This window comes from Solea solea, chromosome 3, assembly GCF_958295425.1.
Source record: "Solea solea chromosome 3, fSolSol10.1, whole genome shotgun sequence".
NCBI lineage: Eukaryota > Metazoa > Chordata > Actinopteri > Pleuronectiformes > Soleidae > Solea > Solea solea.
Window position 1 is genome coordinate 13,686,324 of NC_081136.1, and position 19,948 is coordinate 13,706,271.

Below are 19,948 nucleotides of genomic sequence, written 5' to 3' on the forward strand. Positions count from 1 at the left end.
TGAGGGGTTTCGTGTCAGAGGCGGGGGCGGGGTGGGGCGGGGGGTGGTAGAGTCCAAAGATCAGGGAAACACAGCCGGGAACGAATAGACTATAACAGCAGAGAGCAGAGAAGCCAGTTTTCTCCGCCTGCCGAGCTGGACCAGCGCTGCCTCACACAACAGGTACCACATCAGCCATCATCTCATTTATATGCTTCATATAGACTCTGCACTGTGCTGTGCTGTTTATTTCAGTTTATTTTAGCATGTTTTTTTTTTTTTTTTGGTTAGACTTTTTTCTAAACTTGAAATTACAAATGTAATTTTCTGAATTGGTATCACATCGTCAAAACTGGCTTATGATAATGATATGATGATAATAATAATAATATGAATAATAGTAATGATTATTTTACTACAAAAAAAACAGCAAAATGGCTGAAAAAACAAGAAAATAAAAGCCCTGTGATACAATACGAAGCTACAATACACAACAAGAATTGAGAATAGGATGGAATTGAATTCAAGGTGAAATCTCATTTTTTGAAAGTTTTTTCTGAAAGAGTTTTTTCTTTCAAATCAATAAAATGTTTCAGCTGTTTTCATAAAGAAAAGAAAACCTTGAAATATCATACTGGTGCTTATACACAAATGTATCTGTAACATATCATAATTAACGGCAAGCTATTTTTTTCATGGGTGTGCAGGAGTTACCATCAGCATGAACACCTTCCTGAAAACTGCCAGACGTAAGTTTTTATCAATATTTGTATAATGAATTGTTCCCTATCCTCTTTGATCAGTGAGGGCATCGTTGGCTAGGATCATGTGCTTAAAGTCACTCTTAATGGTGATTCATCTCAGTTTTGATTTCGGTCTGGACTTCTATTCTGGATCGACGTCTTTGTCGCAAAATCAGCGTGAATCAATATTATCTGTGGTTCTAAGGACGCCGTCTTCCTCTGCAGGACTGAGGAGCCACGGCTCCAACCAAAGCAGTTCAGTGGGGGTCGTGCGCTGGACCCAGCCCAACGTCAACGCCCAGGCTCACAGCTCGGCCCCCTGCATACCTGCCTGCAACCTCACCGAAAACTCACAGGTGACCTCCTTTAACCCCTGTTTTTGAACATTCCCGTCGAGGCTGCTCAACCTTTTATCAAGACCTTAAATCTGACCTGGTTGTGTTTTAAAGCAGCTCCATCATCGACCCAACAGCCTGAAGGATCTGCGCAGCCTGCAAGAGTGTGTGCAGTTCATCTACCTCTGGAAAGAGCAGGTGGACCAAGTCTGCATGGTGGGGCCTGCATGAGGAAAGGAAGGAATTAAACAATAGACTCTGTTTAGTGCTCAGTGACTTCATGTGAGGCAGACTTTATGATGGCAAATATTGCATAAGCGTTGCTACGGGGAAGAGATTAGGTTTCTCGCTCACGCAAGGTGTTAAGTAGCTGATAGGAAACATGTTTATTGAGTCTTTTACAAGCCCGTTACCTAACCTGCTCTTTAACGCAGGACGCTGAGATATTATGGACTGTACATGATCATTTTCTGCAAGTGGCAAATGTGAGTTTAGTGTAACATCTGACAGTGTGTGGTCTTGTGTTTTTGTAGGGTGCGTGTGATCCAGAGGAAGGCACCACTAAGAGTGGGGACAAGAGCTCAGACCCACTTACTGAGCGCAGTCTTGAGCAGCGTAAGAAACTGATCCTGGAGTGGGCCCACGAATTCCATCATGTCGACCAGGTCAGTGAACGTGACGTGATGGATGTGATGGATGTGCCATGTGTGCACACATAAGCCTTAGGTGGCTGTTCTTGTGTCCTCAGCTCCTGAAGGAAACACCCTGGACATCTGAAGGTGAAGGAAATCGAGAAGAGGAGGATGCAAATGAGGAAGCACAACTGAGGATCATGGATTGGGCCAAGGAGCTGCAGACGGTGACTGAGGTGAGACGACCCAAGACAAGGTGGTCAAAATGTGAAAGACACGCAGGAAAGGAACGTTTTATTCTAATGTCATCTGTGTGTTTGCAGAGTTGTGGTGTTCAGAGGGATGAGCTGGGAAAGCTGCTGCTCATGTTGGGCCGCAAGAAAAAGCAACTGGTCAACCTGCTGCCGCTGCTCGAGTTCATCACCTGGTCTCTGCTTAAAGAAGACAGCACGGTGAGCAGCCCGTTTTTCTCCAGATTAGTGACGCTGTACTGCAGATATGGTTCACATGAAAACAGTGCAAAAGCAGTGAAATGCAGAATTGCTACCTAACTTAACTAAAACTAGAGGTCATGCAGGTGTTTTCAAGGCCAGATTAGGGCAAACGGTCCAGGCTATGAAATAAAAGGTGTGATATGAGTGAACCCTGCTCTTGGACGGTGAGAAGATGTTTATTCTAAGTGATTAATTAAGTTTATGTGAGATTTCAGATGACATATTTGCAGATACTGTTGCAGTGTACATAGCTTTAAACTATAAAGAAATAGGCAAAGGGAATGATAGAAGAAATCAAATTATAAAAGAATACTATATACTATTTTTTTTTTTTTTACCTTTTAGAGGATGATTCCACAAGCCTGGTTACTGGCAAAGCAAAAGACCGGGAAGGCAGGAGTTCCAGGATACATCCCCAACTCAGGTGTGCACTTTATTTTTTTATTTTTTTTGTGAGTTTAGATTTGCTTGTTGTGAGCAGTTTATTTGAACCCTCCGTTTCAGTGTATTCAGCAATCTCAAATAACAAAATAAATATCAGGCCACACATGTAAATAGTTCTTAAACCATGTAACATTAACATTTCGGAAAAAAAAGGGATGTGACCGAGTGGGGAAGGAAATATTTGATACCACTAGTTTAGCCATTATTGTCTGTGTCAATTATTGCACTTATTTATTTTATTTATTATTATTTATTTATTATTGCACTTTCTGCCACTTTCCCCGTAAAGCACAAACACACAGGGGAAACAAATTCCCTTGATCCCACTCTGCTACCTAATGTCAAGCAGCTTCTTTTCTGTTTTACTTGACAGCCAAATTAAAAACTTTTTAAAGCATTTAAGGTGAATTTTAACGAGCGGCATTTATGGATGAATTTGTCCTTCTTTGCATTTCCCCTCCTGCAGCTTTGATATAATGAGTGTTTCTCTTCTACTTGCAGTTTGGAGATGGATTTGCAGTGCAAAAGGTAAGAGAAGAGCCTGTGCCTTTTTTCCCCCATGATTCACCCAAAAAAAAAAAACGAAACCTCACATGATTTATCTTTTACTCCTAACAGCTGATGTGCTTCTTGATACCATGACCAGCCACTCATGGCTGCAGCTGTCAGATGATCAGCGTATGGTGCGAGAGGGCCTTTCTGCGTCTGACCCACTGGACAACTCGCAGCGCTTTGACAGCTGGCCCTGTGTGCTGGGCTGGGAGGGCTACAGCAGCGGCCGCCACTACTGGGAGGTGGACATAGCCAACAAAGGCTACTGGCGCTTGGGCGTGACCACCGCTGACTCCAAACGGAAGGGGAGGTTCCCCATGACCCCAAAGCAAAGCTACTGGGTTCTGTGGCACAGCACACAGGAGTTCTACGCGTGCACTAAACCAGAGACGGAGCTGCCGGTCGGCCTCGTCCCTCAGCGCATGGGGATCTACCTAGACTACGAAGAAGGCCAGATCTCCTTCTACAATGCAGCGACAAAAGCTCACATTTACACCTTCACTGGAACCTTTAAAGAGAAGCTGTACCCTCTGTTCGCACCGCTGGACGGCCGCACGCTTCTGAAAATCATCCCACCACAAAAAATCTCATTGAACTGACAAAGACGGACTTTGGAAGCTTTTATCTGACATTTCAAATCTTTTTTTATTTGACTTCAAGGAAACTGGGTTCAACTGGACAAGAAAGTACAGCAAAGTAAAATAGCAGCATCTCCGGCTCTACATTTCAAAACTTTCAAAACTGACATTTTGATGTCTACGTCACCTATTCGGATACTGAATTTCAAATCTTTAAAGCTGTGAGAGGAAAGACTGAACTCTTAGCGCTGATGAAGTCATCCACACCATAAGTTCTTAGTGAGGATAGCACTCAAGAGAAAAAGAAAGGAACCCATTGTGCACAGTGCACTTTTGGATATGCACGAAATAAACACGTGTTGTAAAAACTGCATGTTGTCTTTGAATCATGTTTATAAACGTAAAACTCTTCTTCCAAAGAGCTCCTGTCTTTGGTCGCACATTTAAAATGTTCAGTCTCATGCAAGAAAGAACTGAATATAAAATGAAAGTCATGTGGTTTTGTGTTGCGGACTGTCAGGACCCTCTCTTACAAACCCACGGTCCGAACGATTCACAGTCGACAGCGAAGAGACTCCCACCTCCACGCAGGTCGGCGCAGTCTCTCTGGTCAGAGTCCCACTCTACTGTCACCCTTCAAAACACACACGGAAAAATAGAGTTGAGTCAAAATCGCAAGATTAAATCCATCTTATGGATACATTCACAATACATATTACAGAGAACAGTGAGATCGTCCACTGTTGGTTTGTTGGAGGTTCCCCCACAACAGTCAAAACAAAAATTGTGGATACCGCCTTTGTTACTTACGCCTCTAAACTTTGGAACACACTTAGATATCAGAAAAGCCAGCTGACCAGATATTTTTAAAAGAAGAACATATCTTTTTACTGTAGCCTTCAACTAGCTCCTTTTATTCCCCCCTGTGTTGTGTTTTATTTGCATCTGTTGTTGTATTTCAAAGTTAAAACAGTTTATTGACTTTTTGACTTTAGACTTTTTCCTTTTCATTCCACCCTGTGTTGTGTTTTATTGTTGTATTTGCGTTTTAACTTTTATTCTCCTTCTGATTGTGAAGCACTTTGAGCTGCAAAGTGCTATACAACTAAAATGTATTATTATTTAAATAATTCATCCTATTTTGTTTCAATAACCAAATGAATATCAAGACAATCACTGACAGATTCACTGATAATGAAAATAATTTCCAATTGCAGAGCCGGCACAAGGCATAAGCCAACTAATTTATATATTAAAGAAACCTACATCTGTTCTAAGTTGTTGTTGTTTTTTTAAACCAAAGTCATTAAACTGGTTTACTTGTTTAATTCCAGTTCAGTATCACCACACAACTGTGACTCCGGTTTGGTACAAATAACACAATATAATTAATTAATGCGATTTATAGTGTTACATTTGTATCCGTAGGTGGGTGTAGGGGGCCCTCAAATTTAGGGCCCCATAAAGGCTTGGGCTGGCACTGCGATACTGCATCAGTATCAGAAGGAAATATAGAATCATATAGAACATTTTATGTGAAAGTCTTTTTCACATTATTAATATTTATGTCTTCCTTTATGATGCTGTCCCTGTACTGACGTGTTGAGTGTGTGTGTGTGTGCCAGTGGACGTGGACTTACGGCATGTAGTGCTGGATGTCTGTCCCGTCCCACCACAGCCACTGACCCTCCCGCCTGGAGTCGGTCAGCCCCACCCACAGGTAGGGCAGGTGTCGAAACGTCTTCATCACACCTTGGATGAAGTCCTGTGGATAAAAGCAACATTGAGAGGACTTTTCTTGATTACTTAAAGCTGCAGTGTGCGACTCTTTCATTGAAACAAATGTCAGTTACATTCAGACTTTTGTCAAATGAATTCACACAGTACTGACTAAGGATTGCTCTCTTTCTCTCTCTCTCTGTGAGTTTCTCAGTCACATGGCTGATTGCTCGATATTGAAAAGGCCTGCTCTGATTCTGTCTGAACAGCTGCCTGACAACATGCCTGCATGTGCCAATCACAGATGCTGCTGTTCCCTTCACCACGCAGCTCCAACTAAGTTTCCTGGATTCAGTCCGGACAAGTAACGCTACATTGAAAGACCGATATACAGTACAACACACAAATTACCAAAATAGAGGAGAAACATCTGGGTGTACTGTGTGACGTCATAGACTGAGACATTTTGTGCGGTTATTACAACTTTAAAGGGCAATTTGGGGATTACATTTTTGGTTTTTATTGGGTTATAATTGGGTTTTAGCTATGATGGTTAAGGTTAGGGTAAGTAGTTTATGTTTGTAGTTTATGCTCTACTCAGGCTTACTGGTCTCAATGATGCCGTTACAGCCCAAATATTTTCAGAGCACGACAAAATAATCATTCAAAACTATCACAGATCATAGTCCTTGTTGCATACACACGGAAAAATGTCCATTTCACAATGTCCACGTGTTCTTTAGAGGACTTTAGTTCAATTTTACAGTTTTTCGTAAACTTTTTCAGAGAAACTGTAAAATATTCTGCATATGCAATACATGAACTTATTGTATTCCACTAAGGTCGTGACAAGAACATCCTTTACCATCTCTGCAGAGTCTTTGATCACAGCCAGACTGCTGTTGTGATCCCGACAAAACTCAGCGCTCGTGTTCCACTCACGATTTTCCTGAAGTCCCACTGAGAAGAAGTAGCAGTGACCCCTCCACCAAAGCCAGCCGCCTGGACACAAGCTGCACCTGGAGTCTACGCACAGGTGCGCACACACACACACACACACGGTGAAAGTAAAACAGCAAGTGAAACTTTTTTTTTTTTGAGACAGCAAAGGGAATAATATGAAGGAAAAAGAGGAACATGTGAATCACCCTGAGCGACGGTGTGGAGCATCAGCTCCAGATCACGGCGTTCTTTCTGACATTGCTGCAGACGCTCCATCACTTTTGTGTCCGAGGTGCTGGAAGTTTGACAAAGCCCCTGCGCTGCTGTCCACATTGCTGATGAATTAGTTTTCACACGTGGAAACAAGTTCATTCACAAACCGAGTAACATGAGGCGAGTTCCCTCTAATATTTACACTGTTTTTTTTTTTTTGCACTAACATCCAAAACAGATTCCTTGTCGTGGCCATAAACCTGATTGTGAGTTTGAAGTATAGACAAGATATTATAGAACTTTATTGGATCAAAAGATTACTTTGTTTATATGATCAACACTTACAGGTTTTCACAATAGATCAAATCTGTATAAATGTGCAGTCACAGAAATAAAAACATCCACTAGAGGGTGAAAAAATAAAATAAATCAGTTGTGAAGGCTGAAATGAAACAAGTCTAATAAAAAAATACTTTGTAAATCTATACTGTGTCCACATGCCTGTAATTTTAACAGCAGAGAGTTCATCTCAGTTACTAAAATCAACTAAATAATTATACATTTTTATGCATTACTGTACTGTACATACTACACTGCCTGGCCAAAAGAAAAGTCGCCACCTGGATTTGACTAAGCAAATAGGTACGAGCCTCCTATTGGATAATTACTGCATGGGTGATTATCTTTCAGCTGGCAACAAGTTATTTAACCCCAACTGGTGCAATGAGTTGCTTCTCATTTCTTTTTCTTTTTTTGGCATATTTTATTCGAGAGAATGCAACATTACAGCGTGTAATTCCCAAGGCATTCCCAAGTTTTTCTGTTTTTCTATCCCGGCTTGGGACCTCATGGTCCCTCTGCCAACCCTTCCCCGAACCCTTACAACAAAGGACAGACTAGTTGTTGGTATAGACAGCAGAAAAATAAAAATAAAAAATACAATAAATAAAGAAATAAATGCAAAAATATGAAGATATAATCAAATCAACAGATAAATAAATGACAGGACGCAACTTAACAAGTATAAGAAAAAATACATTCACAAAAAACAAACATGAAGTAAGCGTACAGCATAGCAGGTAGAATAATCTCAAAAATAAATCAATAAATCAATAAATAGATAGAAATAAATTAATTAATTAAAAAGACGATGAATGTACTGCAGGAATCAGATCTAAATAGCCGATTAACGGTTGCCAATGAGAATAAAACTTATCAGATGACCCTCTCAGAGAAAATTTTATTTTTTTCCAGTTTTAGGAAGGACATAATATCACAGATCCAGGATTTAAAAGATGGGGGCAGGGGTGATTTCCACTGTAACAAAATTGTCCTGCGCGCAATTAGTGAGGTGAAAGCAATTACACTAATCTGAATTTTTGTCATAGTGTTGCTATCCTCCCGTCTCCCAAAGATAGCTATGTGGGGGGGGGGGGGAATCTGGGTCTGTAACATGTCAGGACTGGACTCTGGGCTACGCACATACAGAAGTAGATCGTCCGCATATAACGAAACTTTGTGCTCTATTCCCCACCTCTGGATACCAAGAAATCTTGATTTCAGCGCTATTGAAAGTGGCTCGATGGCAATTGCAAATAAAAGTGGGGAGAGCGGACACCCCTGGCGCATGCCACGAGAAAGAGGAAATCATTTCGAGCGATGAGTATTTGTACATACTGATGTTTGAGGAGAAGGATAAAGCAAGCGAATCCAGGAAACCTCCCATCCTCCCTCTCTTTTAATCCCATGGTACCAAACACATTGGCGCTCTTACCAACCTTAGTCTAGACTCCCTCCTATACACAAAGTCTCGGTTCCCATTCATGACAAATGTAACCCCCTTATTAGTATGAACCAGAAACAATATCTTGTCATTATTTTTAGCAACAGCATAATAACCGCGACGCAATCAAATCGAGCGTATGACGCCTCTTGAGAACAGTCTTCGTTTAACTGCAAAGTGAAAGAGCTTGAGCGGAACAAATAAAGGGTAAACAAGTATAATAAAATAAGCAAACGTTGAAATGAAAAGGTCAAGCATTAGTGCAATGAGAGAGAAAGAAGAAAAAAAAATAGTTAATGAAAAAAAAAATGCTTTGAAGAAATGAAACAAATTTTAATTAAAAGTACCACATGAAGTGATAGCAGCAGTAATTAACTAATACGTATACACTTTTGAGGTGATGGAAATAAACTAAGGAAATTAGGGGATCAAGAATTTCATTTAAAGGGAGTAATGGATAGTGGTGAAGTTTTTAAGGGATACGGAGCAATTGTATAGGATAAAGTAGGATAGAAATTGGGAAATATATAGGGTAAGGGTGTGTGTGTGTGTGTGCGAGGGCATGTTGTGATGTTGGCATATTTTCTGGCTCACACTCCAGAGCAGAAGGGGGCGGTAATGCACCTATAGATGGATGCCAACCGCCGTAAAACAAAAAGAAGAAGAAGATGATGATGACGTCGTCTTGTTGATACCTTCGTTTGCTTGTCGACATGAAGTATTTTTAAGGCGTCGGGGTGTAAAACGCAGTGTTTTGTTTTTGTTGTTGTTTGTTTTTAAAGGGTAGCGGGAGAGCGAGACTAGTGCGTCCACTACATTCCGGAACAAAACCGGAAGACTCCTTCTCAATTCTTAAACAACCATGTCGAAAGACACATCCCGTGGTCGTGGAAAAGATGTTAGTCTGTTTGAGAAGGGTCAAATCATTGGCATGCATCAAGCAGAGAAAACATCTAAGGAGATTGCAGAAACTACTCAAATTGGGTTAAGAACTGTCCAACGCATTATTAAAAACTGGAAGGATAGTGGGGACCCATCGCCTTCGAGGAAGAAATGTGGCCGGAAAAAAATCCTGAATGATCGTGATCAGCGATCACTTAAACGTTTGGTGAAATCAAATCGAAGAAAAACAACAGTAGAACTCAGGGCTATGTTTAATAGTGAAAGTAAGAGCATTTCCACACGCACAATGCGAAGGGAACTCAAGGGACTGGGACTGAACAGCTGTGTAGCCTTAAGAAAACCACAAATCAGTGAGGCTAACCGGAAGAAAAAGGCTTCAAACTGCTAGGGAGCATAAAGATTGGACTGAATGGAAGAATGTCATGTGGTCTGATAAGTCCAGATTTACCCTGTGCCAGAGTGATGGGCGCATCAGGGTAAGAAGAGAGGCAGATGAAGTGATGCACCCATCATGCCTAGTGCCTACTGTACAAGCCTGTGGGGGCAGTGCTATGATCTGGGGTTGCTGCAAATGTGCTCAAAGAATGAGGTCACCTGACTACCTGAATATACTGAATGACCAGGTTATTCCATCAATGCATTTTTTTCTTCCTTGATGACATGGGCATATTCCAAGATGACAATGCCAGGATTCACCGGGCTCAAATTGTGAAAGAGTGGTTCAGGGAGCATGAGACATCATTTTCACACATGGATTGGCCACCACAGAGTCCAGACCTTAACCCCATTGAGAATCTTTAGGATGTGCTGGAGAAGGCTTTGTACAGCGGTCAGACTCTATCATCAATGCAAGATCTTGGTGAAAAATGAATGCAACACTGGGTGGAAATAAATCTTGTGACATTGCAGAAGCTTATCAAAACAATGCCACAGCGAATGCGTGCCGTAATCAAAGCTAAAGGCAGTCCAACGAAATATTAGAGTGTGTGACCTTTTTTTTTGGCCAGGCAGTGTATATATCATTACACTCACCGAACGACACCAAGGCCAAAAGGAGTCCCAAGCTGATAACCATTACCATGGCAACAGCCACTCTGCTGCGACAGATCTGACAGGATCCTGCACCTGTGATTAGATTTAAATGTCTTATTTCTGGTTCTTGAGAAGCAAAGATCTCAACCGGAAACATTTTTGGAACAGAGTGCGACCCTCACTGGCAAAATAAATTGAAATTTGTCATTTTGAAACAATTCTGGATTGCTTTTAAAAGCATTGTTATACTAATCAGTGATAAACGCAGACAGTACACAGATTTTAAACTTCACCTCTTCATATAGATAATTTAACTGTTAATCTTTCGACTTTCATTAAGATTAAGAAACTTCTTTGTAAGAAAATGAAAACGTAATCTTGGACTTTTATGACAGGGAAACTGAATCTTTGCTTGTTATTCCTCAGCCTACAGTAAGAGTGTAAGACTTGTTGGGTCAGGAACTCACCTGCAGGTGTTTCTCGGTCTTCATCAACACCTGCGAGTCTCTCCGATGGATCCATGCTGGTATTTGATCTTCTCTACGTGCTCGTTCATTCATTAATTACATGATTGTGTAATTTTTCACACATTTAGCTGCACAAAAATGGAACCGCCCCACCCCTTCCTCAAATTTCAACCACTCTGCCCAACACAATGGTTCAAAAAAGCCAGAAAAAAACAACACTGAGCAGAGGAAGCTAGCTGGGTGTGCAGAGTACAGCTCATGTGCAGCATATGTATTTAAAAAAAGCACCATCTCAGAGGCTGAAGGTGTTATATATGTGTGAACACTGAGTTGGAACAAACCTGAATGTGACATTACAGCTTTTTCACAGTCGTGTTTTTGTTCTTATGTGAATAACACTCCCACTGCTCTCCAGTGTTTTATCAGCGCTCATCTACTGATGATCTATTTTTGAAAAAGTGTGTAGAAATACATTTATTAATCTTTTAAAGTATTATTTTCCAAAGACTGGATGCTTTTTTTAGTCTAAAAGAAATGCTCTGCTGTCAAATATATTAGTTTTTGTACAAAATAATCACTACTTCCACAGAAACTAACTTTACTAACATACAAATACAATATTAACTTCTGCTTTCCTACATGATAACAACTTAGCCGTACTTGCCCTTGCAGAGTTTTACCTTTTAATTGTTTTGTTATTTTATTTCCCATGTGGTCAAATGTCCCTACAATTCCTTGACTTCTGTTGATCTGTTTTGTTTGATATTCATTTAAGATCATAATTTGAAGGAATTGATTAGATAAAACGATACTGTTGTATACCAACTTTTAAAAAAAGGAAAAAAACTACAACTTTCTTTACCATCTTTAATTTTGTCTTGGTTTTTGTAACACACACATTTTTTTAACAGCGATATAGCAGAAAAGATCTTACTAACATTTTGACTACAAAAAAATAAATCTAAAATGTAAAACATGCTTAAAATATGTTCACTAAAAATGATTATGCAGTGTCTTCTTGCTCCTGCTTCTTGAGATTCCAGGAAATGTCATGCCCCAACAACTGGTTGAAATGTGCTTCCAGCTGCAACACAACACATTTAAAATGCGTTATGAAGAAAAATTTAAACAGAAAACTCTGCACCTACATCTGTCTGTCCCTTTTACAAACGTGAAACTGGTCCCTGTTCACCCGGTGTTAACGCGTCTAGGTGATGAGTGGCATACCTGGAGAATTATACTTTCCTCTGAGGTGGCGTTTGCACAGAGGAGAGGAGAGGTGGATGAGCACATCATCGACAGGCCAATTTCAATTTCCTCTGATTCTAAGCCAGGCAGAGAAGTGTGAAGAGGAAGTTAAACTCATTCTTTAATTCATGCTTCAATATTTGCATGTGGCACATGAAATAAAGGTCCACTGTTTCCAGACGCCATCAGCACCATTTTTTTTAAAGTCTGCCCAGTCACCATGTTTTATCAGTATATGTACACACGGTGTGAACTTCCAAAGAACTTCCTCTTGTTTGATTTGCATTTTTTGCCCAATAACTACAAAACAGTTTTTTTTTTTACATTGCTTTAAACAGAATTTCGTTTACAGAACCGACAGCCTTTATCTATTATATTTTTCAATGTTTTCAATAAAAAGGCAGTTTCAGCGGATAAACAAAGTGATAAAAGAGTAACGATCGACTAAACATTTAAAATAAAATCATACAAGCTTAGCTTATAGGAAGGCAAATGAAGGTAATGTAAAGTGTGCACTCTGTTGTAAATGAGCTAAATGACTGGAAAACCTCACCTGTAAAATGTGACGTGGTTATTTGGGGACTTCGAGCTTCATCGGTCACTGTTCGCACTTCAAACATGTAATTGGTCCCTGATTTCAAGTTGCCAAACGTGTATGTGGTTTTGTTACTCAGCTCAGACTGGTTGTGGCCCCAGAAGCTGGAGTTGAGGTGAACAGCGTACCGGGTTCCTCTCACTGCGCTTTCAGGCGCCTTCCACTGGAAAGTGATATGGGATTTGTTGGCGGAAACAACTTTGGCGTCAGTCGGTGGACTCGGCACTGAACAAAGAGAAAAGACAAAAAAAGAAGATTTTTCTCATTGTATAAATGACATTTTTGAAGTTACTATCTATACACTATTTTGTATCATGTACACTATATGGACAAAAGTATTCGAACATCTGACCATTACACCTACAGGGACTGTAATGACGTATTGAAATTCATATACAGGACTTTAATATGGAGTTGGTTCCCCTTTTGCAGCATTGTTGGCATTTATAAGGTCAGGTACTTATGTTGGACGAGAAGGCCTGGCTCGCGATCTCTGTTCCAGTTCATCCCAAATTTGCTTAATGGGGTTGAGGACAGGGATCTGTGCTGGTCAGTCAAGTTCTTCTACACCAAACCTTCCAAATCATGTTGGAACAGAAAAGTCCAAATAGTCTCAGTATGCGCTAAGTTTGCCTTCTATTAGAGATAAGGGGCCAAGCCCAAACACTGACTATAACACCTGAATTTAGTACTTTAGTACTAGTACAGGTGTGGCCAAATACTTTTGTCCATATACTGTACATGCTCTGCATTTTCCACACAACAGCCTCTTGATTATACATACTTATTAACAAACATGAGAATAAATGTTACACACTAGACCCTTAAATAAACAGTAATGACAGGAGTCACCGAATGAACTTTAACCACACAAACTGAGGAAAAACTCCACACCAGTGACTCACGGGTGAATTTGGAGCGTTGTACTTGCGGACTGTGGAGATGTCCACTAACACAGGAGACAAGCACTGTGTATTTGGCTGCTGTCTTGAGAGAGGAAACCTCCACCACAGGTTCAGTCGGTTTCTTAGTTATTGTAACATTTTCACCATCCAGCTGGAGAATGACGGCAAAGTATGAGCAATTTCCAGAAGAGGGGGTCCAGGTGGCACAGAGGGAGTTATGTGTTGTTTGTAAGATCAGGTTTGAAATCGGTCCAGGAGCTGTGATGGAGTCATAAAGTCAGATTAGTGACGTTCAGCACAGGAGGATAACAATTAGTATTAGTTGACAAGGGGATCCTGATCCCAATCTCACATATCAGATTAAAGCTAATCTGGGCATTTTCTTTTAACTGGTCTGAACAAACTTTTACTCAAACTGCAGAGCTTTCCACATGTGCAAGCTGTGAACTACCTGAGTGAGCACGTCCTTCGTGCAGCTCATTTGTAGACACTAGCCGGGCTTTCATATTATTTGAATATGATGCCTCATTTTGAACCTCTGCTCTGTCCTCTTTGCCTGGTACACTGCACTGCACTGCACTGCGACCATAACCATAACCTGAACCTAACCACAATTCACATCTTAGTCATAAACTTAATCGGTTCCTCAGAAATGAGGTTCTGTCACATTAGGACCAGGTTTTGGTCTGGATTTAGGATTGAGACACTCGACTGGAACAAGATTGGACATGCCCATTAGCTGCGTAATCATTTGTGGAAAGATACCGGTGTAGTTGACGATGGTCACTTTGTCTCCCTTCAGAGTTCCATTGACCAGTGCCGTCACGCTGAGCGTGATCCTGGAGCCCATCGGCAGACCTGTTACTTTCAATTGCTGCCGAGTTTGAGTTGAGTTGTAGTTCATTTCTTGATCAAACCATTGGCTGATAGAAAGAGAAAGAACAAGAACAACAATAATAATAATGATCATGCAAGTTTCTTTTCAAGAAATCAGTCATAGATTGAGACTGAATCTGGAAAAGGGTATTTCTAAACTAGAGACTTTGTATCATGGCACCCTGACTCCAGGAAATATGACCTCTCATGATGTGAAAAGATGGGAACATTGGACTGAGTATGTTACACCTACACGTCTATTAGTCTATTTGTTTGGAAAAGTAAATTCGTGTCTTATTTTATTTATTTTTGCTTTTAGGATTTTTGGTTCTGTGTTTAGCATTTGATGTTAGTTAGTTATTTTTATTTATGAAATGCATCCTTGGATATGTAATTATCAACAAATACATACTAATTGCTGTCATCCACAGCCTGAACGCAGAAAGATGTGCTGTGTCCCTCTGGAGGCATCCAGCTGAGCAGCAGGGAGATGTTTGTATTTTCAGTCACGCACAGGTCGGAAACTTTGCCAGGCTCTGAACAGGGAAAGCAGCAGATAAACATTGACAACAAATACACAAGGCTCACAAGGTGTTTTTGTTTAGGCTGGATGTGGTATCACTGATATGAATTTTACATGATTCTAACAAACAAATATAAAAGGAAAGAAAAGAGCAACGTGTGCAGCATGCATGTTATTTGACATTTCGTCAACATTCGTTGTGCTTTATGTGCACATAAACTCACTTGTATATGTCGAGATGCTGGATCCTTCACTGAGTGTGATGTTGTCCCTGACTCCTGTGAGGACAGTAAATGTGTAAAGGCTCCCAGGCATCAAACCGTCAAATTCTGTGCCCTCTGTGTTACTTCTGTTATTCTTCTCGTCATCGACCACAATGAGATAGAAATCCGAGTTCCCCGCTGGTTTGTTCCACATCAGAAACACAGATCTTTCTGTCACGTTGGTTAGAGTGAGGTTTCTTACTTTGTTAGGTACTGACAAAAAAAAGACAGAGAAAGGAAATAAAAATGACTAAATATCACCACGTGATTGATAAATTAATAACAACTTGTAACATGTACTCTTAAAAACTGAAGTCAAAGGCTTGAACATCTGTACTTAAAGCTGCAGTAGGACACTTTTAAATATGAACAAAGGCCCGTTACAATTGTCAAATGAGTTCACACCGTGCTGGTTAAGTTTATCAGCTCCACACAACTTTTTTGTGTTTCTCAGTATAGTGGCATTTAGATCTCAAGTTGCCCGGCAACATCCCTGCACTGCACACAGGAAGTGATTCATTTTATGTCAAGACAGGCGAATACGACAACGGCTGTAACTCACTGGTGTAGAAAGAGACCTCCTGCGGGTTGAGGTCTCGCTCACATTTTACAGGGATCACCTGGACGGAGTAGAGGGTGCCTGCTGTCAGGTTGAACAGGTCGGTGGTCAAATTAGTCTGGATTTCCGTCATTTGTTTGTCACCTGTGACCTCTACACGGTAATGGCTGATGCCATCAGGTGCCAGCAGCCATGACAGAGAGGCACCGCCGCATGTCACGTTGGTCACGTTGACATGGCCGAAGAAACGATCTGGGAGTTAAAATGAGATGATGATTGTGAAGGGGAGTACAAAAAAAACAAATATGTGAGTAACAGATCGGGCCAAAGTTGTTATTATACATAAAAAGAATACAGTGAATACAGTTATAAACAAGCAATGCTGAGCTGAATTTGCATCTTTTTCTGGTTTTTGCAGTATTGAGTAGATAAATCGTGGCACGATGCATAAATTAACATTATGTTTCATCCTAGATGTAGGAATGATAAATGGGGCAGTTTTTGGCTGAACATTTGTAGCATGTGTCTACGGATTTGAGTTTTACATGTGGGATTAGCGGATTTGCATGTCCACATTGGGGGGGCGGGGTGTTACACTAAGTACATGAGTAATTGCTGCTCAAAATTCAGTATTTTTTTCATAAATGGTGGGACAGGGACCAGATTTGGCATTTTGGTATAGTAAAATGTTGTGAAGAGCAACTAAACTGGGTATATGACTTCATTTTCACAGCAGCCATTTTGACAGGTCGCAGGAGGACACGCATATACTGTAGGTGAAAAATAAACTAATGATGGCCAAGCTGTGCTACATTTCACTTTCTCAGTTTCAGGGAGCATGCTAGCTCACTGTCGCACTTGTCCTGACTTGCATGAATTTAACATGAAACATGTCAAAGTGTCCGTGCTGATAATGGCTCATACACTCGCCACACACTTCGGTGGGACTACTGTGTACCTCATAAAGTGGCCTTCTGTGAGTGTGGGAGCACAGCAGTGTGACACATGTGACTCGAAAACAGCTTGAAATTAGTCCTTACCTTCATAACAAAAAAAAGGCAGAAGATCTGAGCAGCTTTTTTCAACCCAAGGCCCAAAGCTTAGCATGGCCACACAGGAGTCTTCGATATAATCCTCATCAGGCTCTAGATCAGTGTGTAGCAGCATTGGTGAGCACACACAGTCTCCTTCAACTGGCAGCGGCGGGGCCATAGTTGTGAAGTCTTCCTCATCTTGGTCAGGGACACTGGTGAAGCTGCTCATGTTAGTCGTATTGAGGTCAGGGACACTGGTGAAACTGGTCATGTTAGTCATATTGAGGTCAGGGACACTGGTGAAGCTGCTCATGTTAGTCGTATTGAGGTCAGGGACACTGGTGAAACTGGTCATGTTAGTCGTATTGAGGTCAGGGACACTGGTGAAGCTGCTCATGTTAGTCGTATTGAGGTCAGGGACACTGGTGAAGCTGCTCAGGTTAGTCGTATTGAGGTCAGGGACACCGGTGAAGCTGCTCATGTTAGTCGTATTGAGGTCAGGGACACCGGTGAAACTGGTCATGTTAGTCGTATTGAGGTCAGGGACACTGGTGAAACTGGTCATGTTAGTCATATTGAGGTCAGGGACACTGGTGAAACTGGTCATGTTAGTCGTATTGAGGTCAGGGACACTGGTGAAACTGGTCATGTTAGTCGTATTGCGGTCAGGGACACTGGTGAAACTGGTCATGTTAGTCGTATTGAGGTCAGGGACACTGGTGAAACTGGTCATGTTAGTCGTATTGAGGTCAGGGACACTGGTGAAGCTGCTCATGTTAGTCGTATTGAGGTCAGGGACACTGGTGAAGCTGCTCAGGTTAGTCGTATTGAGGTCAGGGACACCGGTGAAGCTGCTCATGTTAGTCGTATTGAGGTCAGGGACACCGGTGAAACTGGTCATGTTAGTCGTATTGAGGTCAGGGACACTGGTGAAACTGGTCATGTTAGTCATATTGAGGTCAGGGACACTGGTGAAACTGGTCATGTTAGTCGTATTGAGGTCAGGGACACTGGTGAAACTGGTCATGTTAGTCGTATTGCGGTCAGGGACACTGGTGAAACTGGTCATGTTAGTCGTATTGAGGTCAGGGACACTGGTGAAACTGGTCATGTTAGTCGTATTGAGGTCAGGGACACTGGTGAAGCTGGCCTGGGTTGTAAATTCTGTGTGTCTGGTGGTGAAACTGGTTTGCCGTGGGTTCATCGATGCTGGGCAGGTGCAGGAGCAGCTGCAGCAGCTCGGTTTTGTGCGGGAGGATTTGAACACAGGCTGACCAGGGTACCAGTTCTGGAAAGTGAGGAGGTCCCCATTGCTCCATCGTTTCCAGGGCATACTGGAGCTACCGGTGTAGTTACCGGTGTAGTTACCGGTGTAGTTACCGGTGTAGTTACCAGTGTAGTCACCGGTGGAGTTATTACTGGAGTTACTGATGGGATAGAAGTTCTTCCGGAGACCGATCCAGGAGTCAGAGGTGAGTTTCGAGGCAATGATCTGGATGTTGTCATGGGTCAGAGTCACCAGCTCTTTGAAACAGACCTAATGTGATATGAAAAGTAACAGTCATTTGACCTTTTATTAAACCCTACAACCAGTGTTAATGTTTCCTGATAGGCAAACAAATACAGTCTAAATAAATAATTTGGAATGCAAAGGGCAAGCAGTAGTTAAAGGGTGGATGAATGATGATATTCCCTGACATTTCCTCTAGGTCAGGGAAAATATACAACTATATAAGGTCAAAAAAATATTAACTTATCCCTTGAAATGGCTTCATATCTGGTCCACAAAATGTTGGACATTGGACATTCACGGTTTTCAGTTGTTGGCAACAAGGTGAGATATCACGTCAGCCACAAAACTGATTTTCATTTTCACACATGCAAAACATTGAAAACTGTTTCCTACAGTTTCCAGCATTTAATGTAAGCTAATCACCATCTGTAGCTTTGTATTAAACTGGCAGGTGTGACTGGTAGATTGGTCTGAAAGTCTAGCAGTGAGTGTTTCAGTCAATGTTAATAAATGACCATAACCTGTTTGGTGCAAGATTTTGGTTGGTAAATGAATAATTCCAGAGTTTTCTGTTAATATAATATTCACCAAGCTACATGGTGTTAAAGTTAAAATACAAAACTGTGTTTAGTTAAATGTGTAACTCTAACAGCTGAGAGGAGGTCAGAAGCTCATTTACTAGCTCTGTTCTTCAATTGTGCAGCTCCACACAGGTGCACTTTAGTAAGTTAGGTCACACCCTTCCCAATTTTTTTCAAACACTTAATACTTTTTATGTAGAAGGTTTAATGTTGTACCTTGCAATGGTTCCTTGCCTCATTCCATGTGAGATTGCTGGTCTGGAGGAAGTATTCTCGGTCTGCTGTGCTTTGCATCAACATCAGTGCTACACAGAAGAGCACAGACCGAGGAGACAAGGTCACTAACAACGCACATGCCACAGTTTAAACTGCCCTCGTCAGCAAGCAATGGTGTTTTATTCTGTAATTCAATAATATATTCACACATTTCTAACATAAACGCAACGCATGAACTGTTTTAATATAACCCTCAATAATAAAAGAAAAGTACTGACATTTACTACCAGCTTCTTAAATCAATGTGTTTATGTATTATATATCCTATAAGAAAACAACATGAAGATATCATTTTGGGCTCTGGAATTTTTTTTACAGGATTTTACAAGTTATTACAAAACATCAGTTTATTCAAATATTTTTTAACAGTGGATCTTTAGAATTGGTGGAATAAAAAAAAAAAAAATCAAGACTCACCCCATAATATCAAAATACGGACTTCAACCTGTTGAGTCAAGCGATTCATGACTTGCCGTAAATCCTAGTCTCATCAGAGAAGTTATTGTTACACAAAAACATTTTTAAAACTTTTTTGATAGAACTTTTAGAATGTTAATGTCAGGTACAGATGTTGTGTCAACACTCACCCAAGCTACAGATGTATCAGCCAGCTCTCTGACCAGGAAAGATTAACCCTCAGTATGATACGTTATATTTATACACAGCCGAGCAGTCCAGCAACGTTACATTTAAGGAACAACACACAGTTCTGTTCCACAGAGGACAGGTAACGCTGTGCAAGCAGGTTTTGCATTTAAA

General features: G+C 41.0%; 4 protein-coding genes across 4 annotated transcripts; 1 reads left to right on the top strand and 3 right to left on the bottom strand.

The window, feature by feature from the left end:
• The first annotated feature begins 81 nt into the window (after positions 1 to 81).
• On the top strand, positions 82 to 4,128 carry si:dkey-219e21.2 (zinc-binding protein A33). Its single transcript, XM_058625399.1, has 10 exons — positions 82 to 162; positions 687 to 728; positions 948 to 1,078; positions 1,175 to 1,273; positions 1,591 to 1,722; positions 1,806 to 1,925; positions 2,013 to 2,141; positions 2,529 to 2,607; positions 3,129 to 3,155; positions 3,246 to 4,128. Exons 2-10 carry the CDS (start codon positions 701 to 703, stop codon positions 3,776 to 3,778), a joined length of 1,278 nt encoding a protein of 425 aa, XP_058481382.1. The 5' UTR covers positions 82 to 162; positions 687 to 700; the 3' UTR covers positions 3,779 to 4,128.
• A 90-nt stretch (positions 4,129 to 4,218) lies between these two features.
• On the bottom strand, positions 4,219 to 10,871 carry LOC131455956 (CD209 antigen-like protein C). Its single transcript, XM_058623845.1, has 5 exons — positions 10,817 to 10,871; positions 6,625 to 6,753; positions 6,342 to 6,502; positions 5,398 to 5,522; positions 4,219 to 4,391 (listed from the first exon to the last, which is right to left on the bottom strand). The coding sequence occupies exons 1-5, from the start codon at positions 10,869 to 10,871 to the stop codon at positions 4,274 to 4,276; spliced, it is 588 nt and encodes a 195-aa protein (XP_058479828.1). The 3' UTR covers positions 4,219 to 4,273.
• Positions 10,872 to 11,687: 816 nt separating this feature from the next.
• LOC131455891 (receptor-type tyrosine-protein phosphatase H-like) lies at positions 11,688 to 17,256 on the bottom strand. Its single transcript, XM_058623754.1, has 9 exons — positions 16,826 to 17,256; positions 15,789 to 16,037; positions 15,188 to 15,439; positions 14,853 to 14,976; positions 14,330 to 14,487; positions 13,565 to 13,822; positions 12,618 to 12,884; positions 12,044 to 12,141; positions 11,688 to 11,900 (listed from the first exon to the last, which is right to left on the bottom strand). Exons 1-9 carry the CDS (start codon positions 17,214 to 17,216, stop codon positions 11,820 to 11,822), a joined length of 1,878 nt encoding a protein of 625 aa, XP_058479737.1. The 5' UTR covers positions 17,217 to 17,256; the 3' UTR covers positions 11,688 to 11,819.
• On the bottom strand, positions 17,233 to 19,920 carry LOC131455957 (uncharacterized protein PF3D7_1120000-like). The gene is made up of 4 exons (XM_058623846.1): positions 19,607 to 19,920; positions 19,130 to 19,218; positions 17,367 to 18,356; positions 17,233 to 17,250 (listed from the first exon to the last, which is right to left on the bottom strand). Exons 1-4 carry the CDS (start codon positions 19,653 to 19,655, stop codon positions 17,233 to 17,235), a joined length of 1,146 nt encoding a protein of 381 aa, XP_058479829.1. The 5' UTR covers positions 19,656 to 19,920.
• Positions 19,921 to 19,948: the final 28 nt, after the last annotated feature.